General features: G+C 37.5%; 1 protein-coding gene across 1 annotated transcript in view; it reads left to right on the top strand.

The window, feature by feature from the left end:
* Window positions 1–423: 423 nt before the first annotated feature.
* The window catches only part of hs3st2 (heparan sulfate (glucosamine) 3-O-sulfotransferase 2), a 32,508-nt gene continuing 11,060 nt past the window's right edge, over window positions 424–21,871 (top strand). The window contains exon 1 of the mRNA XM_007560473.2: window positions 424–1,444. Coding sequence (XP_007560535.1) covers window positions 948–1,444 — 497 coding nt within the window. The 5' untranslated portion in view covers window positions 424–947. The remainder of the gene's footprint in view (window positions 1,445–21,871) is intronic.

The following is a 21,871-nucleotide window of genomic DNA, read 5'->3' as shown; positions in this document are numbered from 1 at the left end:
TTTTTTTTTTGGCAGACACAGGTAAGTTGGTGTTTTTACTAATTAACGGTCTGTAGAAAAGAATAGAAAGTTAATAATAGTAGTAAAAAAAATCGGAAATTCAATTAAAACAAAATTGTAAACAAATTGGTAACATTTACATCTCAAAGTTGAATTAAAAAATGTTAGTTTTACCACGTTTATCAGCTGTGCCACAGGAAAGTGCAAACATCACATACCGTTTTTATAGCTGGATGTCACAGATGTGTTTTAAACTCGTTTGTTTATTAACCTTTTATTCACATATACTCTGGCCCCAATGGGAAAATCTCTACACCCAGATATTTCCAGGAAAATCTGCATGTTTCTTAAAAAAAAAGAGAGAGAGAGAGAGAGAGAGAGAACGCCAAAAGATTTATGATATTGTGACGTCAGAATGTTGATTAAATATTTATACCAGGTGGTGGAAGTGTCTATAACTTCGCAACTTCAGAATGAGAGAAAGAGGAGGGATGAGCACTGAAATCCTCCCCGGAGGCGAGCAGAAAGATTGCGCTGGTGAGAGTTTCGGGCGCACTGAGACGCAGTCGATCTTTTCCTTTTTTTTTCTTTTTCTTTTTTTCCCCGCACTCAAAAAAGATGACTAGGAGGATTATGATGAACATAAAAAAAAAATCTTCTCTTGTAGGCTATGCGTTTCAAGACAGATGGTTCCGCTCAAGTTTGTCGAAGGGAGCTACTTTCGATGAGGACTGACCCCATTTCCTCTGCGGATCCAAGTTTTCAATCACTTCATCAGTCCGCAGGACATAAGCGCAGCTGGTGCCAGGGAGAAAACCACCCCTGTCCACATGCGCTGCTCTGTCTCACTTTGGAATCTGTACACTTCTCACCGGGCTCTCACCGCAGACCGACTGGAGAGGAAAACTCCAATGGAGAATCATGCAGCACTTTGAACCCATGGAGACATGGCGCAAAGGCTCCTCACATCTGCGAACAGAGTCAGCGCTAGATTCGCCTTCATATTTACTTTGTCTCTATCCTGTGCGTACTTATGCTACAATATTATTTTTTATCGCGGTGCAGTCATGACAAACCAGACTTACGACGGGAAACGCTGCCCGCCGAGCAAAAACGCAGGAGGGAAGAAACTTCTTGGGAAGCTGGACAATTGTGCTTCGCTGAATGTCAGGTCGGCTTTTCAGCGAGGATCCAGTGATCCCCGGGACCAGAGCAAAGCGCAAGGTTCGCCTGGTGCTCACGGGACAGACGCGAATTTGAAAAATATGAGTGTTGCGCAAAAATATGGGAACAAGAAGCTGCCCAATGCGTTAATAGTAGGCGTAAAGAAAGGGGGAACCAGGGCGGTGCTGGAGTTCATCCGGATACATCCAGATGTGCGCGCACTCGGAACAGAACCGCACTTTTTTGACAGAAACTACGACAGGGGGCTGGATTGGTACAGGTGAGCAAAAATTCGAAAATGAAATGTGAACAATTTAGTCTTTCTGCACATATTCTGTTTTTTTTTCTTTGTCTTTAGTCTTGCATGCATTCCAAATGCTCCATCTGCAAAGCAAACTTAAAGCCAGTTCTAACGTTTTTAAATCGTTCTCCACTCCAAAAGCCTGAAACTCACAGCAGACACAAAGTTCCTGAGTCACACATACACATGGTAAAGTTCAATATTGCTGTGTTAAGCCAGCAGAGCTTTATGTCCTGAAGGTTAAGTTAGTGTGGTTAAGTTAGTGTGGTGCAGTTAACTTTAATCCAGTGTCACAGCTGACTAAAGATGGTTGAGAGACATCAGATCCAAAAATCTAGACCAGCTGAAGAGCCTATAGCTTCTTCAACAACTTGGTCACAATCTGCTTGTTCTTATGCTATGTGATATTGATTCAGTAACTTATGCTAAAACATCCCTGACCAAGTATTGAGTGGATTTACCGTGAAGCTCCAGACACATTCTCAAGTGAATAGACATTTCTGTATCATAAAATACTGTTTATTGTTCTTCTGTAGTTGGAAATACTTTTGGAAAAAACATAGTTTTTCAAAAATATTAGCTGTAGGCCATAATTATCAACATTTCTAGTACTAAACAGTTGGCAGGTATTACTTCATTGTGTGATGAATCTATTTAATATTGCAGCAATCAAATTACAGAAATAATTCGGTTACACTTCCATGATATTCTGAAATCCTGAGACACACCAGCTCTTGAACCTGAAGACAGCACATGTTTTAAATTAATTAGTTCATCCAGAACACATATACACCACCGAGGAAAATAAGAAGGTTTCTAGTAAGAAGAAAAAATGTCGGCTTAGACTCTAGAATTCAGAGAGGTTGTGTTGTGTCAGAATGACACATATATGCATATTTTGTACAGACACCAAAGTATTTCTATGCTAATATGAATAGATTTTACCCTTACCATAATCAAATAAATAACCCACAGTCCAAAATAAAGTTGTATTCTGTCATGTTCTTGTTGCTAAGAATTTTTTGGCATTTCTGACATGAATCTTAACTTGTATCCGGACAATTAACTAAACACAAGGCAGAAATTGCTGCAATCTAGTTTTGTGGGTGGCATTTCAATGAACACAGACTCATCCAGCTCATGTTAATACTGGCCAGAGCAGAAAAAAGCATATTACTGATGGCTGCAAACAAGCAGGCCTGTTGATAATCAGGCACTTTAGCTGTCCCTAGTTGAACCTCTACAGCTCCCACATTGTGTTGTACCTCTACAAAACAATGTGTTCATCTGAAATTATAATAGTGGGAACTATTCAAGAACAGAGAGCACAAATAAGATAGAAGCACACGTTACTAAAACCTGGATTGGGTTTAGCAACCAATCCAGGGTGACCACTGGTGGCACCAGCCTGTCCTCCCCTTCAACCCATCAGGATGAATAGGCAATGGATGCATAGATCAATTGCTGAATATTCTAGGTAGTCATATGTATTTTTTTCTGCTGCTACTCGTCCACAAAAGACAACAGGTCTAAGCTGCAACAAACAATTATGTCTGCAGATACCTTTCCTCCACCCAGGACTTATACAGGATCAGGAAAAGAGCAGCTAACATGACTGCAGACCCCGCACATCCAGGACACAAACTGTTTAAACTTTTACTGTCAGATCAGCAGTACAAAATGCTTTTTTGCAAAAACCAGCCATTAAAGAGACTGGTTTCATTAACCAGGCTGTCTCTCGCATGAACACAATCTGTATATTTACAGTCTAAGTTGTCAGCTTTCCTACTGTGGGAAAACAAATTCAGGATTGGTGGACAGACTAATAACACATTTGCTTGTGTATCTGCTGCAGACACCAAAGGTTTGGAGGAATGTAAAGCTTTACTATCCTTAGAGATGTTTGTACATTAACAAGGCAATAGAGACAAACACCAACAGGGGAATCATCAAGTTCAAAAGGCACAGCGGTGTGATAGAGTGGAACATTGTTGTCATCGTACATAAAAGAAGTAAAGTTTCAGCTTTTATCAAACCTCATATTTCCTTCATTATTGGTCCATTTTTATATATATATAAGGGGCATTCTGGCATTAAATTGACTGTTTCTGTCCTGAAAAGTGACAAACAGGAACCATTTCAACTGTTAGCAAACTATTCTTTCAATTCAGTTTTGATTATCGGCCACTTATGTGACAGAAGTCTGATGCAGGGAATTGTAAACCTGACGAGTTGCTTACAGTTTGTGTACATACACAAACCAGACTGTCAAGTATAAGACTGAATAGTTTGTCTCTCTAAAAGAATTCCCTGCTCAATATATGCTTCTTTTATTTCCTTTGAGTTAATGCTTGGCTTTTCTTATTATAGTGGACCACTTACTCTTTTTAAGCAGTGTTTGTTAAGTTAAGAAGCTATATTGACAGGTGTTACTCATCTAAACCTTCACAAGAGAATGCTTAGATGACTAAAACTTCTCTTTGACCAACCTTTGACAGATTTGTCTCCTGTTTCCCACCTGAACAATGTCCATGTTGCTCCTTCGAATAACTTTCAATAAAGCTGCTGGCTCAATATATTCATCTGAGTTAATGATATTAAACCAACTACTGGACCTAGAAAAGCACAGTACTATCTTTGATGCTGCTCCACAAATGACAGCCTGTTGTAAAATTCAGTTTACTGACGTGTTAATGGCAGACTGAGTGGTTGCAGTGTATTTGACAAATTATACATCTATGAGCATTTGTTGAGTGAATTTTTGCCTACCTTATAAAACACGCATACATTTATGGATAACATGTAAAATCGTTGTAGTTTAAAGGGGTAATATTATGCAAAATCAACTTTTTGAGTTTGTTTTTAGTCCCTCATCACAAACATACCTCAAGCGTTACCTTGATTGTTTCAGGATTGGACCAAGCGCCACCTTCGAGACACAGCTCCGTCTCTGAGCTGCAGTTTCTGAGTTTCTGAGCTTCCACCTCACAGAGCTCCCTCCCCCCACTCAGCTCTTTCAAACTAGCCAGCAGCAATTAGCAAACACCGGGTGGAACTGCACATCAGCTCATCCCATGATACTAACTACTTCTCGGTGCAACTCTGGTTGCAACCCAGAAAATCAAAGAGTTAGATATTTTTTATTGTTGGTAAGTTAACTATTGGTGATAACAGAGGAGAAGACGAACAAAGCACCAATATTTAAAAAAATATATATATATTTGTTTTCAGAACAAAAAAACACAAGTGTTATTTTTTTTTAGATTGTTTTTTTAAGACAGTTGAATGTAACCGTGCACATTAATACTTGTGTTTGCTGGGTAATATGTTGGTCACATTACCTGAGCTCCCACAAAAGCCAACACTTAATTTGGCAAAACCCATAACAAGCACTTTCGCACAATTATAATTTGGGAAATTGCAGCTATAACATATTTACCTAAGAGTTGTTATTTTTATTTACTATACTATGTGGACACTAGGTCTTGTGAAAATCCTTATTTTTTAAAAAATATGCAATTGTTTTTACTCTGTAACCTTCTTTTAACATGACGTTAAGTCTGTAGCAGCTGCACTGCAGCCGGTTTAGGTTCCCTCTAGAATGATGTTCCACTCTCAAGGTTACAACAAGAATCTGTCGTAAAAACTGTGTCTGTAGTCATGTCTCCCTTAAAATATAGTGTTTCAGAGGCAGCTTGGCCTGGAGAGTATTTTTAGTAGCACTGGTTCCACAGAATTTTGAAATATTGAAAAAAATACTCCTAGCAGCTGTCCTTACACTTGTGTTTTGCACCTTTAACCTGTAACATAAAAGTAAAAATCTTTATTTTTTTATATTTCAGTCTGGTTAGTTTTTCTTTTCTGCTCAGAAAAACATTAAATTGTGACTTTCTACGCCCATTTCTTTTGTTTAGCAAATCTTTTCCTCAGACATATTTGATGGTATTCACCATCTACTCTGTTCCAAGAGACAACGACTAATTAATTTCATGTTGCCTCGTTGATGTCCTTGATCAAATCAATCATTTTGAATGGAGTATTTTACAAAATGCTGGAGACATTATTCACATTTCGCTTTTTTCACACAATTCTGCCACCAACTTCCAAATACCAAGTAACCATCACCGTAATCAGTTAACCTTTCCAACTCAAAGTGAGTCCGTTATGATTTTCAGTATACATCAACATATGTGTCCTTTGGAGTCAGGCAGAAATCTACAAGCTGGAACACCAAATTAACTCACCCAGAGTTTCAGTGTACTGTCCAGTTGCTCTGCACAGTCTGTCTTGTTACATTAAGCATGTGACAGACCATTTAGGCTCAGAAGAAAAATGGTGCAGTGTTCATTACTGTGGCTCCTGAAGAGAACACACGCATGGCCTCATTTATTTTGTGTGCGGGTATTCACACAACGATAAAGGATCTGATGAAAAAGACATTCCTCTGCCACCAATTTCCTTACTCTTTTCCCCTCTGCTTTTTCCATTCCCTTGCAGAATCATAAAGATCAAACAAAAACACATTGCCATACACCATCAGGACTTAAAAGGGCATCTCAGCTCTATTGATTTTACAGAAGTCTATAGCACTTGCAGTTACTTCTTAGAGAAGTGTCGAAATTGTATGAGAGGATGCAGCTGCAAATATTCCAAACGTCCACATTAATTGGCTCAGGGAGGCAGGGTGCTCTGGAACAGTACCATCAGAAGGTTGATGAGGATAGAAAGCCGATTGGTTCTCAGTTAACGTAGAAAACTGCACATTATAGCGTGAGCGATGGTGAGACATAACTCTGCATTATTAATGTGCTGCCTTCACTCCATTCTGGTCTTCGACATGCACTTGTTACCATTAATTACAAAACAACACATAAGGAATTTTTCCAAAGATTCAAGACTGAGACCTGCTGCTCATTATTTAATGCCTGCACCCTTGTACAGTAGCCCCAGTTAAAGTAGCCAGTTTGAGCCTATATCTTTATGAGTGATGCAGGAGCTTTATATCCCAAGATAATGTATTAATAACTGAACTGAGCTAAGTGCTAAGGACAAAATTGCGCACTGAAAAGCAGCTGTGTTATATCACAATACTTAAATAAAATAGAAGCAAAATCTAGCAATGCTAGCATGCCACATTAACATTAAGATGTGTGGGAATTTTGCTCCCAGAAATTTTCTAGTAAAGCTGCACAGAGGACCCCCAGTATTTGTGTGGACTTGGGAGAGTACATGCATATATTGACTATTTTAATAGTATAAACACCATATAAACACCAAATGAACAGTAGAAACCATCTTAGTGCTACACGAGAAGCTAACATCTAGTCTTCTTTATTTTCCTTTTCGTTGGTATAGCAAGGGAAATGAATGATGCTCCTGCATTGGCTGCTTTGCAAACGCCAGCTAATAGTTTGCCAAAAAGTATTGCTGCTACATGTATTTCTGCTTTTCTAGCAAAATTGTTTTCCCTGAATATTTTAGTTATGCTCTACAGAAAAAAAAATTGTATATTTTCTGCAAATAATTGGAGTAGTTACAGTCCACAGAAAAATCCTGAAGGTGAATCCATTAACACTGAACCACTGCATTTATTTCATGCACTGTAATTTCATAATGCATTTCTGCGTATGAAGCTAGTATTTCAAAAAGTTGTGGTTTCAAAAACATACCATCTAAAGATTCCTGTATTATAAAGTCATTTTTTGTGATTTTTAGATTACATTGATGTCTACATGACCAGAGTTTTCTCCAGCCTCTGAAAGCAAACATTGCCTGTCCTGCTTCCCCTTTAAATGTTTCAGCACATTTCCTGACATTCATGTGCATTTCTCTTGTTCAGAAGAAGGAAATTGGACTAGCTGGGAAGTTGTGGATTAAAATGAAAGGAGCATGGGCTATTACTGATATTTAAGGTAATACGTCTGTTGAGCAGCATACTGCGGATTCGCTGTCTGGGCAGATAAACCAATTCAATTAACCAGCTAATATAAGCTTGTTTGACACTAAACAGCAGAATGAGAAAAAGGAATAATTTTTCTGCACAACGATTTAACTAAAAACGTCTGAAACATTCTGTAGGTATTTATGCTACATTGTTGTTTTCCACTTCAGCTTACATCTGATTTTAAACAAGACACAAAACTGTTCTCATATCTGTCAGTGTATCAGAATGTAAATGAATGTTATAGATAACAGTATTATAATGCTGATAACCAATATATTATTTTAGTGGCAGAAAGTAATAAAGTGAATTCTTCTTTCTTTCGGTAATATATATCACTAATCTCCATATGCTGATGTGCATTTCATTGTAAACAACTTTTATTATAAAGTCAGTGAATACAGAAAAAAGTAACATCAACCTAAGCTCCACCCTTTCATTCCCCAGCTCCACCCTTTCATTCCCCACTAGGGGTCAAAACCATGCCAAAAATCATTGTGAAAAACGTCCATGTTTTTGCACCAAATTCTGAATGTTGCAACTTAAATTGAGACTTGTGGGACCAAGTGCAGTTTTTCTAAAATTGGTATTGTCCAATTTTGGTGAGCCTGTGCAAACTCTCACCTCAGTCTTGGGATCTGGAGCTGCACCTTATCTATTTGTTTTTGACTTACCCCGTCTGCTTCATGGTTTTGGTCTCAGTGATTCTCCAAATAACGAGACGTTATTTGTGGCTTTTCTATTATCTTGAGTCTGTCAATTCTGGGGCACCAATGGCATTTTGGGCAGAGCAGTTGCTTTGAAATCGAATAGTGTTTGGCCCGATTTCAGCTTCCTTCTACCACATGTTGACATGCCCTGGGCAAGGCACTTAACCCTAATTTTCCCCAAGCTGATGTGTGCACATTTGGGAGAGCAAATGGGGTAATGTGGCTCTAAAAAAATGCTGTGAATTTAATCTGTTTCCCATGGACATCAACAAGTGACTTTCATCCCCATTAGTGCTTGCTTTGTTGTTATTTTTGTCTGACCATCTTCTGTAAACTTGAGAGAATGTTGTGATTGAAAATAGTTTTAGCTTTTTCTGAAATCCTCAGATCGGGATCTCTGTATCGACAATAATGTTCAAAGTAACCTAAAGTCAGTCAACTTTTCTCCCCTATTCTGTAGCTTGAGTTTAATTTCAGAAAACGTGTCTTCACTAGTTCTGGATGACTAAATGCAGAGTTGCTTCTATGAAACTGGCTGATTCTTCATTTATACACACCCTGAAAATGATTTCCTGGAGCAAAATATTGAAATTATATACATATAAAAAGAAATAAGAGTAGAATATGTTCTGACTTGGGGAAATTTGTCTTTATATTTTTGCATGAATGCTTTGACATCCATACAGAAATAAATGCATCTAAATAAAGGCACGTCTTCATTCTGCAAAACATACTGAACAAGTTTTACCCCATTAAGTCTTAGTAAATGCAATGTTTTCTTTCCTGATTAAACATAACCCGACATTCTTTTTCACCATTTCATGTAGATTAAATGTTCCTTGTGTTATGTATTGATGGTGTACATTAATGCATGTTTATCAGCTTCGGGTTAATTTCAAGCCGTTTCTGTTTGGTCACAGAAATATAAAAGAACACACCTTTACAGACAATGTCTCTGCGGATATATTTAGTACTTTGCCATTCTTAGTTCCCTTTTGGAGATCTTCAGCTTGTTAACCTTCCCCTCTTGTCAGACTCAGCGTATGCCTATTGACCAAGGATCAAATCCTGTCTGAGTTGTTCCTCCTCTGCCTCAACTTTCTGCTCTCTTTTGTACTTTTCCATCATCCGAGAGTGAAATGTTCTGAAGATATGCAATTTGTCTGCTCCCTCCATATAAATATCCTTGACTGTCACATTGCTGGAGGCTTTACTATAAAACCTAAAAGAGTCGCTGAAGGCTTTTCTGTGTTTATCTTTCCATTTGTATCGGCTAAGATGCTGTAGTAAAGCTGCACACAAAATTCAAAAACTAAAGAGGAGAGGGTTTTACAAGGTAAGTTGTCATGACTATCACTGACCGACACCATTAGAATAATGAGAAGAAAAAAAATTAAACTGTGTTTTCAGTCTAGTGTTAGTCGCCACAAAATTCTAAAAAAAACAAAACTTCCACCTTTTGTCATAAGATGAAGGCTGGACAGTAAAACAGTAAAAAAAAAAAAAAAAAAAAAAAACGTTGAAAAATTCATGGTATTTTCGCCCAGCAGAATATTCTTGCTTTGACCATGATCTTATGTGTTCAGTATTATTAAAAAGATAACAAAGAAAAGTCTCAGAAGGAGCACTGATACTCATTTGTAAATGTTTGGATTTCAAAGGCTTCTCTATTTCAGTGTCTGTGGATATTTTTGCCTTGCCACATGTTAATGTGACAGTTCAGAGCTCAGTTCAATTGAACGTGTTATTGCTCAAGGAGAGCAAGTGTCAGTCATTTCCCCTTGCAGGACAAACCATGAGTAATTCTTATTTGAGAAAAGTCCTAAGTTGAAATGACAGCAGTTAAATAGGATCTCGTTCAACGTAGATTTTTCTTTTTTTTTTTTTTACTTTTGTGCCTCTCCATCACTGCGTCGTCAAACTTTTGATTTACGTATTTGACCAAGAAGCTTTCTGATGACAAAAAGAAAGTCCCTTGAAACATCAGGCTCATCCAGCCTTTTATTTTTAGCCAATTTCTCTCCAATTAAATCAGAGAAATAGACGTGTGGCTCCCGTGATGCTAAATTGCCATTAACCTCTGTTCCTCGCTGAGCTGAAATGGGCGCAGGATTGCTGTAATCACCTGGACTGCTGGACTGTTAACTCCTAATAGACTTTTGGAGGTGGCAGGTTTCTGTTACTTGTGATTAATGATCAGATATCACATCTGTAATCAAAGTGAGTGATAGTTTAATAATGGAGCGGCCTCAGCAGTGAAGATTTATGCTGTCATATCAGCAGAGAGGGCGATGCCATTTTTAGGAAGTACGGTGCCAGAGACATCACGAGAGTCATCCAGCTCAAGAACATTTTCTCTGCTCTGTGAATCTGTGTTATGGATGCTGTCAGTAGGTTTGGACAGCAGGTTGTCCATCTTTGTTTGAAAGTGCCTCTTCATGAGACGTCATGATTAATAGTTTGAACTTGGTTAAGACTGAAAATCGTATAGAAATCAAACATTTACTTATTGTCAAATCTGTGTGACCATATGAATAACACAAAGCCTTTATCAGGAACGACATTTTTACTTTAATAGCTTGCAAGTTAAAATGAAACAAACAAACAAACAAACAAAAAACTGTTGTGCTTGTTTTAAAAACGTGGTTTTTAAATTCCACTTACCTAAATCCTTACTCATCGGATGCTAAGATTTGGTACATATGTTCATTACTTCTTATAACTGCATTCCAAATAAAGTGCAAACCGATACCATTAGTTCTCTTTATATTATTGTGCACTTTGGTAATATGAACCCAGGGGAATTTGTCTTTAAAAGTTATTGTGCTGATGTTTTGTTGCTAAATTACCCCAGAGAGCAGACAACCATGGAATGTAATGAATATTGTTTAATGGGTAAAGTTCATTATCAAACCTTTTTAATGGCAAACATTAAGCTTTTTTCCCATGAGAGGCAAGTGGCATTAAGTAAAAGCCCACTGACCATAGAAATCTTTGTGATTAACCAACCAGGGTACATCTGGTGATCAATGTTTGCATAACATTTGCACTCAATAAAGTTTAGTCATAAAATGTGAATTTATAGGAGCAAAATGCAAGCATGATTGAAGATGGAAGTTTGAAAGTAAAAGGGAGTCTAATTATGGGAGCTTATGTAAAGTCCAGAACAGAGAGGGAAGAAAAACAGATAAAGAAAAAAAGTGTAAGTGAAGCATAAGTGGGTTTTGAAAGAAAATTCGGAGTTGTCATTTAAGCATGTATATGTTTTTATGCATGATGTTCAACGAAAAGCATCTGAATAGGTTGCTGTTTTCTAGATGACCAGTTCTGATTGTTTTGGCTCTAGATGGTCACCAGAACATGTACAAGTTATGCTGAAAGCAGCAGAGAGAACTTTTCTTTAACTGACACCATGTAAAACTATGTTTTAAGATCAAATCATTTTGGTATTGCTGCAATAAATTCAAGTTCATTGATTGCGCACAAAGAGATGAGTCAAAGTTGACCTTTACATGTTCAGAGTGTGTGCATCACTGATGAGACTGCACTGTTCTTAAGAGGAAGAGGATTTTCAGCTGGATGCACCTGTCTGGAACAGAATAAGCAGTCTCTTTCCTCATGTTAATAGTTCTAGATTTAATGTTGCACTTATATTTTCTTATTAATCGAAGTAGAAATGAACAAAGCCTATACAAGTGAACATTGGTTCTTGGTATTTCTATTTAAATCAAATTAATGTGTAAATACTTTCTTTTTTCAAGGGCTGAAGAGAAAACCTGACAATTCACAGATATTATTGGTCTGGAAAAAGAAAAATAATAAATACCGGTACATTTGCTTTAGGTACATAGTTAATTAATATATTACATGTCAAGATTAGGCAGATTTAGCTTTTTCATAGCTTGACTTTACCAGAGTAAGTGATGTGCAGTCATCAGGAGAGAAAGCAGAGTATTCTCTTCTTGTAGAAACTTGATTATAACCTGAAAACCAAGGCCTCCAGGGAAAATATTTCATTATGAGAGATAATAAGAGGCAACAAAAAAATAAGACAAAAAAGCTGCAGGAAAGCATTTATTTTACACATTTTAAAAAATGTGTTTTTGTGTCAAGCAGTAACAATCATTTTGTCAATCTTCACTCACCAAAGATATTCACATTAAAAATGATAAATTAATTTCTCAACTTACTGTAAAAGGGAAAAATTCCAGTAGTGTAAGATGCATAAAACACACAAAGAAATAAAAAGTTTCAGCATAAACACTAATACAGCACTGTCCTCGTGTAATAAGAATGATCAAAAGTGCAGCATTTTTCTATCTTTTAGAGTTCGTCTTTCAGCGGACCGTTTGTAGTGGCTGCCTGTGGTGTCATTGGTATTACACAGATTCAGTTGTTACTTTCCATTAGTTGTTCTTTGCTTAGGTTTGAAAAAAGTAGGGGGTGGGGAACTGCAGTTACGACATCAATTGCAGTGGTAAAGGATCCTGCACAAATTAGCTTTCAACCATGTTCCCTAGTAGAAGGTTTCATTTACAGTATCGAGCAGATCTTTCACACTTGAGTTCATTTTCCCAGAGGGATTAAAATGTCAGGGCCGGGCCTGTAATGCATCCTGACTTAAAGTTTGGCCAAGAATCGTGAAGAAGATTGTAAATTACCCCAAAGAAATTTGCTGTTGATTCTGAGTGAGACGGCTGTAATCAATCGAGGCACTTCTCTGAAATGTCTGTTAATCAAGATGTGTGTCTGGACACGTGAGTGCGAGCGGGTTCTCCCATTTGTCAGGGCAGGAAGACAGGTTTTCTCATTTCATTTCAAGTGTTTCCAACTTCTATAAACTTTAGTAACCCTTGGAGCAAGTCTGTGGGTACACCTATGTGGGTTTTCTAATTGCTTATAATTATTATCTTCTAAGAGCCAAGAAACTTGGAGCATTTGGAACTCAGTTTTATCTTTTCATTTCAGATAGCATGTGCAGCGTTATTAATTTCTTGAGGGCGTAGTGAAAGAAAAAAAAAAAGAAGAAGAAGCAAAAAGTACATTTCTGATGGTTGATTTAGAAATCTGCCTCAGGTGTAGCATGTTCTCCCACTGACTCTGGCTATCTCAATAACCAGCAGATACATTAAATGGGGCCGTGCCATGCATCTTTTTTGTCGTTTCATTTACTGTTTCTACGTTCACCACTTCAAGTGATAAACTTTGTTGGTTCTTAAACATCTAATAAAGTCAGTCACACAGAGCCATATGTGAGTTGTGAATGCTAATTTAGTTAAAACTACACAAATGAACCTGAACACGAGGCTTCACTACAAATACCAGATCAAAAAAGATTTTGTAGATATTAAAGGCACCCCTCAGTGTTCCTCATTAACATTACAGCAATACAACATGGAACCCATCGCCCCAGACTGCTCCCACTGACATGAAAGCATCCCTGATTTCAATACGAAAATAAGGACTGGTCCTCTTTGATCACTTGATTGCACCATCTTCTCCTTTCCTGCGGTTACACATAACTAATCCTTTTAAAATACAACTGGCAGGTGGAATATTAGTGGACATAATGCTTTTAGTATCTTTTTAATGAGGGGTAGACCATAAGTTTTGCTTTTACTAAACACAAAGAAACAAGACACCTCATTTCTTGTTATTGATTCACTTAGAAAACACTAAAGGGACAATAGCTTAATCTCATATCTAATAGCATCTCATATCCTTGCTCTGAACTTTACAAATGGACAAACTTAAAAGATTAAAATGCAAATAGAGCATTAAAATTCACTATTTATCCATACTTTTAGATCTAGTTGAATTTTAATTGTTTTTAACCATTCAAATAACGAGTAGACTCTGACTACCGGACATGCAAAATATTTACATATGTAAACACCAGTTTTGTGCTAGATTACCCTTAGCTAGATTACCCTTAGCTTTAAATTTAGTGTACATGTTTAAAAAATTCATTCATATTCATAGTTCACCGCCTAAACATTCTGAACTAGACTGACACCTCCTAAAGGAAACAGCTCTCATTCAGTCGTCATAATTTGTCTGAATAAAAAACAAAGCGTTGTTTTTGCCTTTAAATGGGTTGCAACATCAAACCGACTTTGTTTACGGGCATCCAATAATACAACAAACCTTCACTCTAAGTAACTTCATGTAATCTTTCCACACATCTTTAAATCTCCTTTTTGGTTGACCTCTCGGCTTCCTGCCATGTTGGTTCCAAACTCAGCATCTGATATAATCACTGCCTCTCAAGTGAAACCGTCTGAACTATCTCAGTCTGACTTTATCTGCAAATAATCAAAACATCTGCTGTCCCTCTGATGCACTCATTCCTGATCTTACATATCCTTGTCACTCTCAGAGAGAATCTCAACATCTTGAACCCTGCACCCTCTAGTTCTGCCTCATAGCGTTTCCTCATTTGCACCGTTTCTAAATCAAACAACATTGTTGGTCTCACTACCGTCTTGTTCACCTTCCCTTTTATTCTTGCCGACACCCTTTCATTACACATCACACCTGACACATTTCCCCATCCATTCACACGCTTCTCCGCCTCTTTTCCACACTCTCCGTTGCTCTGGGCCACTTAAAGTCCTGAACCTTCTTTACTTCTACTCCTTGTAGCATCACCGTTCCGCATGTGCTCCTCTCATTCACACACATGTACTCTGTACCTCCAACCCTGTTGCAAAGTAACTCACCAGTTGACATACTGATAATGTCATTGCCCCTGATGAGTGACATGGTGTTTGGCATCTTATGTAAATGCCAAAGCAAACTTGCAAATTTATGACGTCTTGTGGCAACTTATATGTATGATGGACTGAGAAAAGTTAGAAGTCACAGAACTATTAATGATTAAGCCCGTTTTTGGTTGTCTCGGTTGTATATCCTGCCCATAGAAAATGTAAATAAGTAAGTAAAATGATCAGTTTAGTCTATCTGTTTACACAGTTGGTACGTATGCCCTCAGCTTACACTTTTAACTTTTACACTTTCAAGGCAATATAGACAAAACCAAGAGGAGAGGCATTACAATTTGGTATCCACAAGGATGCTACAGGGAACATCTTTTGTTCACCATCTATTGCATCACAGTTAATACTGAGACTGAACTGAACTCACTTGATGTTCCCCTTGAATGAAACAAACAGCATTGTTTGTTTCAGAGTTGTAAGAAAAGTCATTTCCACTCACGTTCATGCACATCAGTAATAACTTGAAGCCGCTCTGAGTTTTCCTCATCGTAAACTACTTTTCCTTTCCAGAACACCATCATGGCATAAGCTGGCCAGAGCATGTGAAACAGTGATAATTGTGGGAAGAAAAGTAATTTTCACACCATCATCTTAAACCAAGGTGAAAAAGAACTTCAGCGATAAACTTCCCCAATAAATTTAAAAGCAACAAAGTTATCTAACTAAAATGCCTATTCCTAAGTACTGGAACTGTATCCTTATCATAAATAGATGCTATACTTTATGTGGCGTTAAAGCCTGGATCTGCCGTAGTCTTCGTTAGTAGTAGCAGCTGCCCTAGCTACCAATGGTGAAATCTGTGTGATGTCACAAGACCATTTTTAAGTCGATGCGCCCTGGCTGAGTCATTGTGTTTTCTGGAAGTAACATGGCAGCTGAGGCAGCTCAAGGGTGTGATGTAATGATAACAGATGGGCTCTGGCTGTGCCATTAGCTGGCATGAAGACATAATACTACCTCTACAAGGTGCTTTTTTGGCACTCTATTTCTTCCATGAACACACATTGAACAGGTTGTGGTAAAGTTCCACACACAGAACTTCACCACAACCTGCTGGACTTTAGCCAAGAGTAACACGTTAGCAAACCAAGAAGCTGTCAAATGGCCATCAATGTTTTTCAATCTTTAGACTACATAAGTTCAACACAAATTTTATAAGTAGCACTGTATATCAACCGCTGTGAGCTCCTTTTCACGTCTTTTCTCTCTGTAATTATGACTTCATTTATGAAAGCTCACATGCTGTCGGTTGTTGATGGGGACATTTATTCAAACGCTACGAGTTTCCAGATGTGGCTGTTTAACAGTCCATCAGTCATACCTATCATTGGTTGTAACTTGCCAGTTTTAAATGGCCAGTTAACATTTTATGAATGACTTTGGATGGTGGGAGGAAACATCATTGACCTTCTACTGCTCGGCAACAATTATGTGTGCATATTAAAATTTGCCTTTTCTTAAGAAAATTGACCAACTTTGACAGATTCAGCTTGAGACCATCCTGTCAAAATGAGTCAGAACGCCTCCAGATGCAATCCAGATGCATTTTGATTCCAAAGGTGTAATGCATACATTAACGCCTTTGAAAAAGTGCTTTGCTAGATCTCATCTTATTACCAAATGCAAATACATTTTTACCAGGGACTGACTTTGACAAACGCTTTGACGATATTATCTACTTTCTAAATTAAACTCTTGCATTAATCACAATACTATAGACAGAGCATTGGTAACTAAGAAAATAACAAGCAGCTTTCTATATTACAAAAAAAAATCCTAATTATTTCTCACTGGCTTTCCACCTTGAGATGTGTTTGTCTGTTCTATCAGCTCCATCAGTGTTTTATATCTTCTGTGTAGCAGTCATTTAATCTATCAGGCACTAAGACTCCCAGGGAGTAAACAAACAGAACAGCTGTAAAAATCAATAACTCCAGACAAGGTAGGTGCTGCAACTTTATCTGATGGACAGGCTCACCTTTGTAGTTTGTATTCAAACAAAAATAGCAAACCTGAATGTGAATTATTCTCCAGATTGATTATCTTCTTTTTTTACTGAATGTCTCACCATCTTCATGCAAATGATGCGACATGCTTGGAAATGTAGTCAACAGACTAGAGTTGTAACCGTCAAAAATCCAGCCAGCAGTAGTATTTTGAAAAGCAACATTTGCGAACTTTCACTGTGAGTGTTGTCAGTTCAGAGTTCTGATATGACAAGTTGCAGTTTTGAACCAGAACATACAGATCTTTTTTTTTTTTTCTAAAGATAGTAAAAATGCATGGAACTGACAAGTCAGAAATCAAAGATCCTCCCTTCAGCGGAAATAAGGGCTCTGAAGATTATCAAGCATCTTGGATATAGCTGCAACTTTTTTTTATTTTATTTTTTTATTCCGGTGTGTGTTGGTGTGCTGCATCTGCGTGTGTAGCAAAGCTGTTTGCTCGGAAAGGTGTCGTTCTCATAAAAGATTAATAGTTCCCTGGTGGCCCTGAGGCACCCAAGCCAACAACTCGGGGATCATAAATAAAACTAAATGGATCAATATTTCCAAGACTTTAGCAGTAACCTATGGCTACCCCTACCTTGAGAGAGAAAGCTCTGAGAAAGGTTAGGTTTTAATCGAACCCTTCCTCTGGTAATAATAAAGAAGGTGTCCTATTTATCATCAGCACTGTGTCGTAACGTACCTAAAATAAAGAAACTGCTCTGCATTCTGAAACAGTAACTGTAGAAATTTAGACATCGCATCTTCTGATGTCATTCACCTAATGACCAGTTTCAAAAGAACTCATGAGATTATTTCTCCTAAATTGCCGAGTTTTTGGGCTGATGATGCAACTGAGTCACATTTATGTCTGGAGAAAACAGACAATCATGAATGTATGGCTGGTCTCTGAATGGTAAATGAAGCATTTGGTCTCCAAACTGCCAGACACATTTGGTTATGAATCAACTTTTATTGACCAAAGTGCCAAAGCAAAATGAAGTATTACAGCAGGACGGAAACCTCTCCTTGATGGACATGACAAATGCAGTCATTTGCCTGAAGCTTGCAGACCGATTATTGGTGCAGTATGATGATGGTAATTGTGATGCATGTTTTGATTATACAACCTGACCTGTCACTGTCGTGTATCTGAAAATTCATCCAAAATTTGGATGTTTTTGTGTTTTATCTCAGCAGCAAATCTGAGACTCACATATAGCTTTGTTTGTTTAGATTTATTTCATAGGTTTACAATGTAAAACAAGTTATTATCTTCATTTTATTCGCATTAATTTTCAATTTGTTGCAAATACTTTAGCAAAGCATATGAATTTACCAACTTGAATGATGAGTAGTTTCAACTCTAAGACATGAAAAAAATCAATAAAAATCTAAGTTTATGCAACATCTGTTTGCTCTCTCATGAATGCCCAGAAGAAAACCCTGAGGATACATTTGATTTGAGTTGGAATAATCAGAACATTATGCAGTTGTGACAGCCGCCAAATATTGAAGGACTGTGCCAGACGAAAATAGATAGTACCTTGAAAGAAAGAAAGAATCTTGATGCTAGGTTAAACAAATTTGATAAAAGAATTGTGATGGTCAGAACTGGTAGTGCAGATGTCTAGTTTAGCTCATTTAAGGGTGACGCAAGACCCGGGCCGAGAGTAAGACATGTCATCCATTTATCTAAGGCAGTTCCTCGGAGTCAAAAAGTTCTGAAAATGATTCTTTGAATCCCTTTTGCTTGCACTCTAAAGCTCAGACGAGTATTTTATGCAATTTTCAAATTTTGCAGCAGTGTCCTGGTAATAATGTTACCTTACATNCCCCACTAGGGGTCAAAACCATGCCAAAAATCATTGTGAAAAACGTCCATGTTTTTGCACCAAATTCTGAATGTTGCAACTTAAATTGAGACTTGTGGGACCAAGTGCAGTTTTTCTAAAATTGGTATTGTCCAATTTTGGTGAGCCTGTGCAAACTCTCACCTCAGTCTTGGGATCTGGAGCTGCACCTTATCTAGTTGTTTTTGACCTACCCCGTCTGCTTCAAGGTTTTGGTCTCAGTGATTCTCCAAATAACGAGACGTTATTTGTGGCTTTTCTATTATCTTGAGTCTGTCAATTCTGGGGCACCAATGGCATTTTGGGCAGAGCAGTTGCTTTGAAATCGAATAGTGTTTGGCCCGATTTCAGCTTCCTTCTACCACATGTTGACATGCCCTGGGCAAGGCACTTAACCCTAATTTTCCCCAAGCTGATGTGTGCACATTTGGGAGAGCAAATGGGGTAATGTGGCTCTAAAAAAATGCTGTGAATTTAATCTGTTTCCCATGGACATCAACAAGTGACTTTCATCCCCATTAGTGCTTGCTTTGTTGTTATTTTTGTCTGACCATCTTCTGTAAACTTGAGAGAATGTTGTGATTGAAAATAGTTTTAGCTTTTTCTGAAATCCTCAGATCGGGATCTCTGTATCGACAATAATGTTCAAAGTAACCTAAAGTCAGTCAACTTTTCTCCCCTATTCTGTAGCTTGAGTTTAATTTCAGAAAACGTGTCTTCACTAGTTCTGGATGACTAAATGCAGAGTTGCTTCTATGAAACTGGCTGATTCTTCATTTATACACACCCTGAAAATGATTTCCTGGAGCAAAATATTGAAATTATATACATATAAAAAGAAATAAGAGTAGAATATGTTCTGACTTGGGGAAATTTGTCTTTATATTTTTGCATGAATGCTTTGACATCCATACAGAAATAAATGCATCTAAATAAAGGCACGTCTTCATTCTGCAAAAACTACTGAACAGGTTTTACCCCGTTAAGTCTTAGTAAATGCAATGTTTTCTTTCCTGATTAAACATAACCCGACATTTTTTTTCACCATTTCAACACTTTCACAAGCATGTGCCACTTATTACTTTCCTGCTTAAATGTAAATTAAATGATTCTTGTGTTATGTATTGATGGTGTACATTAATGCATGTTTATCAGCTTCGGGTTAATTTCAAGCCGTTTCTGTTTGGTCACAGAAATATAAAAGAACACACCTTTACAGACAATGTCTCTGCGGATATATTTAGTACTTTGCCATTCTTAGTTCCCTTTTGGAGATCTTCAGCTTGTTAACCTTCCCCTCTTGTCAGACTCAGCGTATGCCTATTGACCAAGGATCAAATCCTGTCTGAGTTGTTCCTCCTCTGCCTCAACTTTCTGCTCTCTTTTGTACTTTTCCATCATCCGAGAGTGAAATGTTCTGAAGATATGCAATTTGTCTGCTCCCTACATATAAATATCCTTGACTGTCACATTGCTGGAGGCTTTACTATAAAACCTAAAAGAGTCGCTGAAGGCTTTTCTGTGTTTATCTTTCCATTTGTATCGGCTAAGATGCTGTAGTAAAGCTGCACACAAAATTCAAAAACTAAAGAGGAGAGGGTTTTACAAGGTAAGTTGTCATGACTATCACTGACCGACACCATTAGAATAATGAGAAAAAAAAATTTAACTGTGTTTTCAGTCTAGTGTTAGTCGCCACAAAATTCTAAAAAAAAAAAAAAAAAAAAAAAAACGTTGAAAAATTCATGGTATTTTCGCCCAGCAGAATATTCTTGCTTTGACCATGATCTTATGTGTTCAGTATTATTAAAAAGATAACAAAGAAAAGTCTCAGAAGGAGCACTGATACTCATTTGTAAATGTTTGGATTTCAAAGGCTTCTCTATTTCAGTGTCTGTGGATATTTTTGCCTTGCCACATGTTAATGTGACAGTTCAGAGCTCAGTTCAATTGAACGTGTTATTGCTCAAGGAGAGCAAGTGTCAGTCATTTCCCCTTGCAGGACAAACCATGAGTAATTCTTATTTGAGAAAAGTCCTAAGTTGAAATGACAGCAGTTAAATAGGATCTCGTTCAACGTAGATTTTTCTTTTTTTTTTTTTTACTTTTGTGCCTCTCCATCACTGCGTCGTCAAACTTTTGATTTACGTATTTGACCAAGAAGCTTTCTGATGACAAAAAGAAAGTCCCTTGAAACATCAGGCTCATCCAGCCTTTTATTTTTAGCCAATTTCTCTCCAATTAAATCAGAGAAATAGACGTGTGGCTCCCGTGATGCTAAATTGCCATTAACCTCTGTTCCTCGCTGAGCTGAAATGGGCGCAGGATTGCTGTAATCACCTGGACTGCTGGACTGTTAACTCCTAATAGACTTTTGGAGGTGGCAGGTTTCTGTTACTTGTGATTAATGATCAGATATCACATCTGTAATCAAAGTGAGTGATAGTTTAATAATGGAGCGGCCTCAGCAGTGAAGATTTATGCTGTCATATCAGCAGAGAGGGCGATGCCATTTTTAGGAAGTACGGTGCCAGAGACATCACGAGAGTCATCCAGCTCAAGAACATTTTCTCTGCTCTGTGAATCTGTGTTATGGATGCTGTCAGTAGGTTTGGACAGCAGGTTGTCCATCTTTGTTTGAAAGTGCCTCTTCATGAGACGTCATGATTAATAGTTTGAACTTGGTTAAGACTGAAAATCGTATAGAAATCAAACATTTACTTATTGTCAAATCTGTGTGACCATATGAATAACACAAAGCCTTTATCAGGAACGACATTTTTACTTTAATAGCTTGCAAGTTAAAATGAAACAAACAAACAAACAAACAAAAAACTGTTGTGCTTGTTTTAAAAACGTGGTTTTTAAATTCCACTTACCTAAATCCTTACTCATCGGATGCTAAGATTTGGTACATATGTTCATTACTTCTTATAACTGCATTCCAAATAAAGTGCAAACCGATACCATTAGTTCTCTTTATATTATTGTGCACTTTGGTAATATGAACCCAGGGGAATTTGTCTTTAAAAGTTATTGTGCTGATGTTTTGTTGCTAAATTACCCCAGAGAGCAGACAACCATGGAATGTAATGAATATTGTTTAATGGGTAAAGTTCATTATCAAACCTTTTT

This window comes from Poecilia formosa, unplaced genomic scaffold (genome assembly GCF_000485575.1).
Source record: "Poecilia formosa unplaced genomic scaffold, Poecilia_formosa-5.1.2 Scaffold115, whole genome shotgun sequence".
Lineage (NCBI taxonomy): Eukaryota > Metazoa > Chordata > Actinopteri > Cyprinodontiformes > Poeciliidae > Poecilia > Poecilia formosa.
This window is presented reverse-complemented; position numbering and strand designations above follow the sequence as displayed.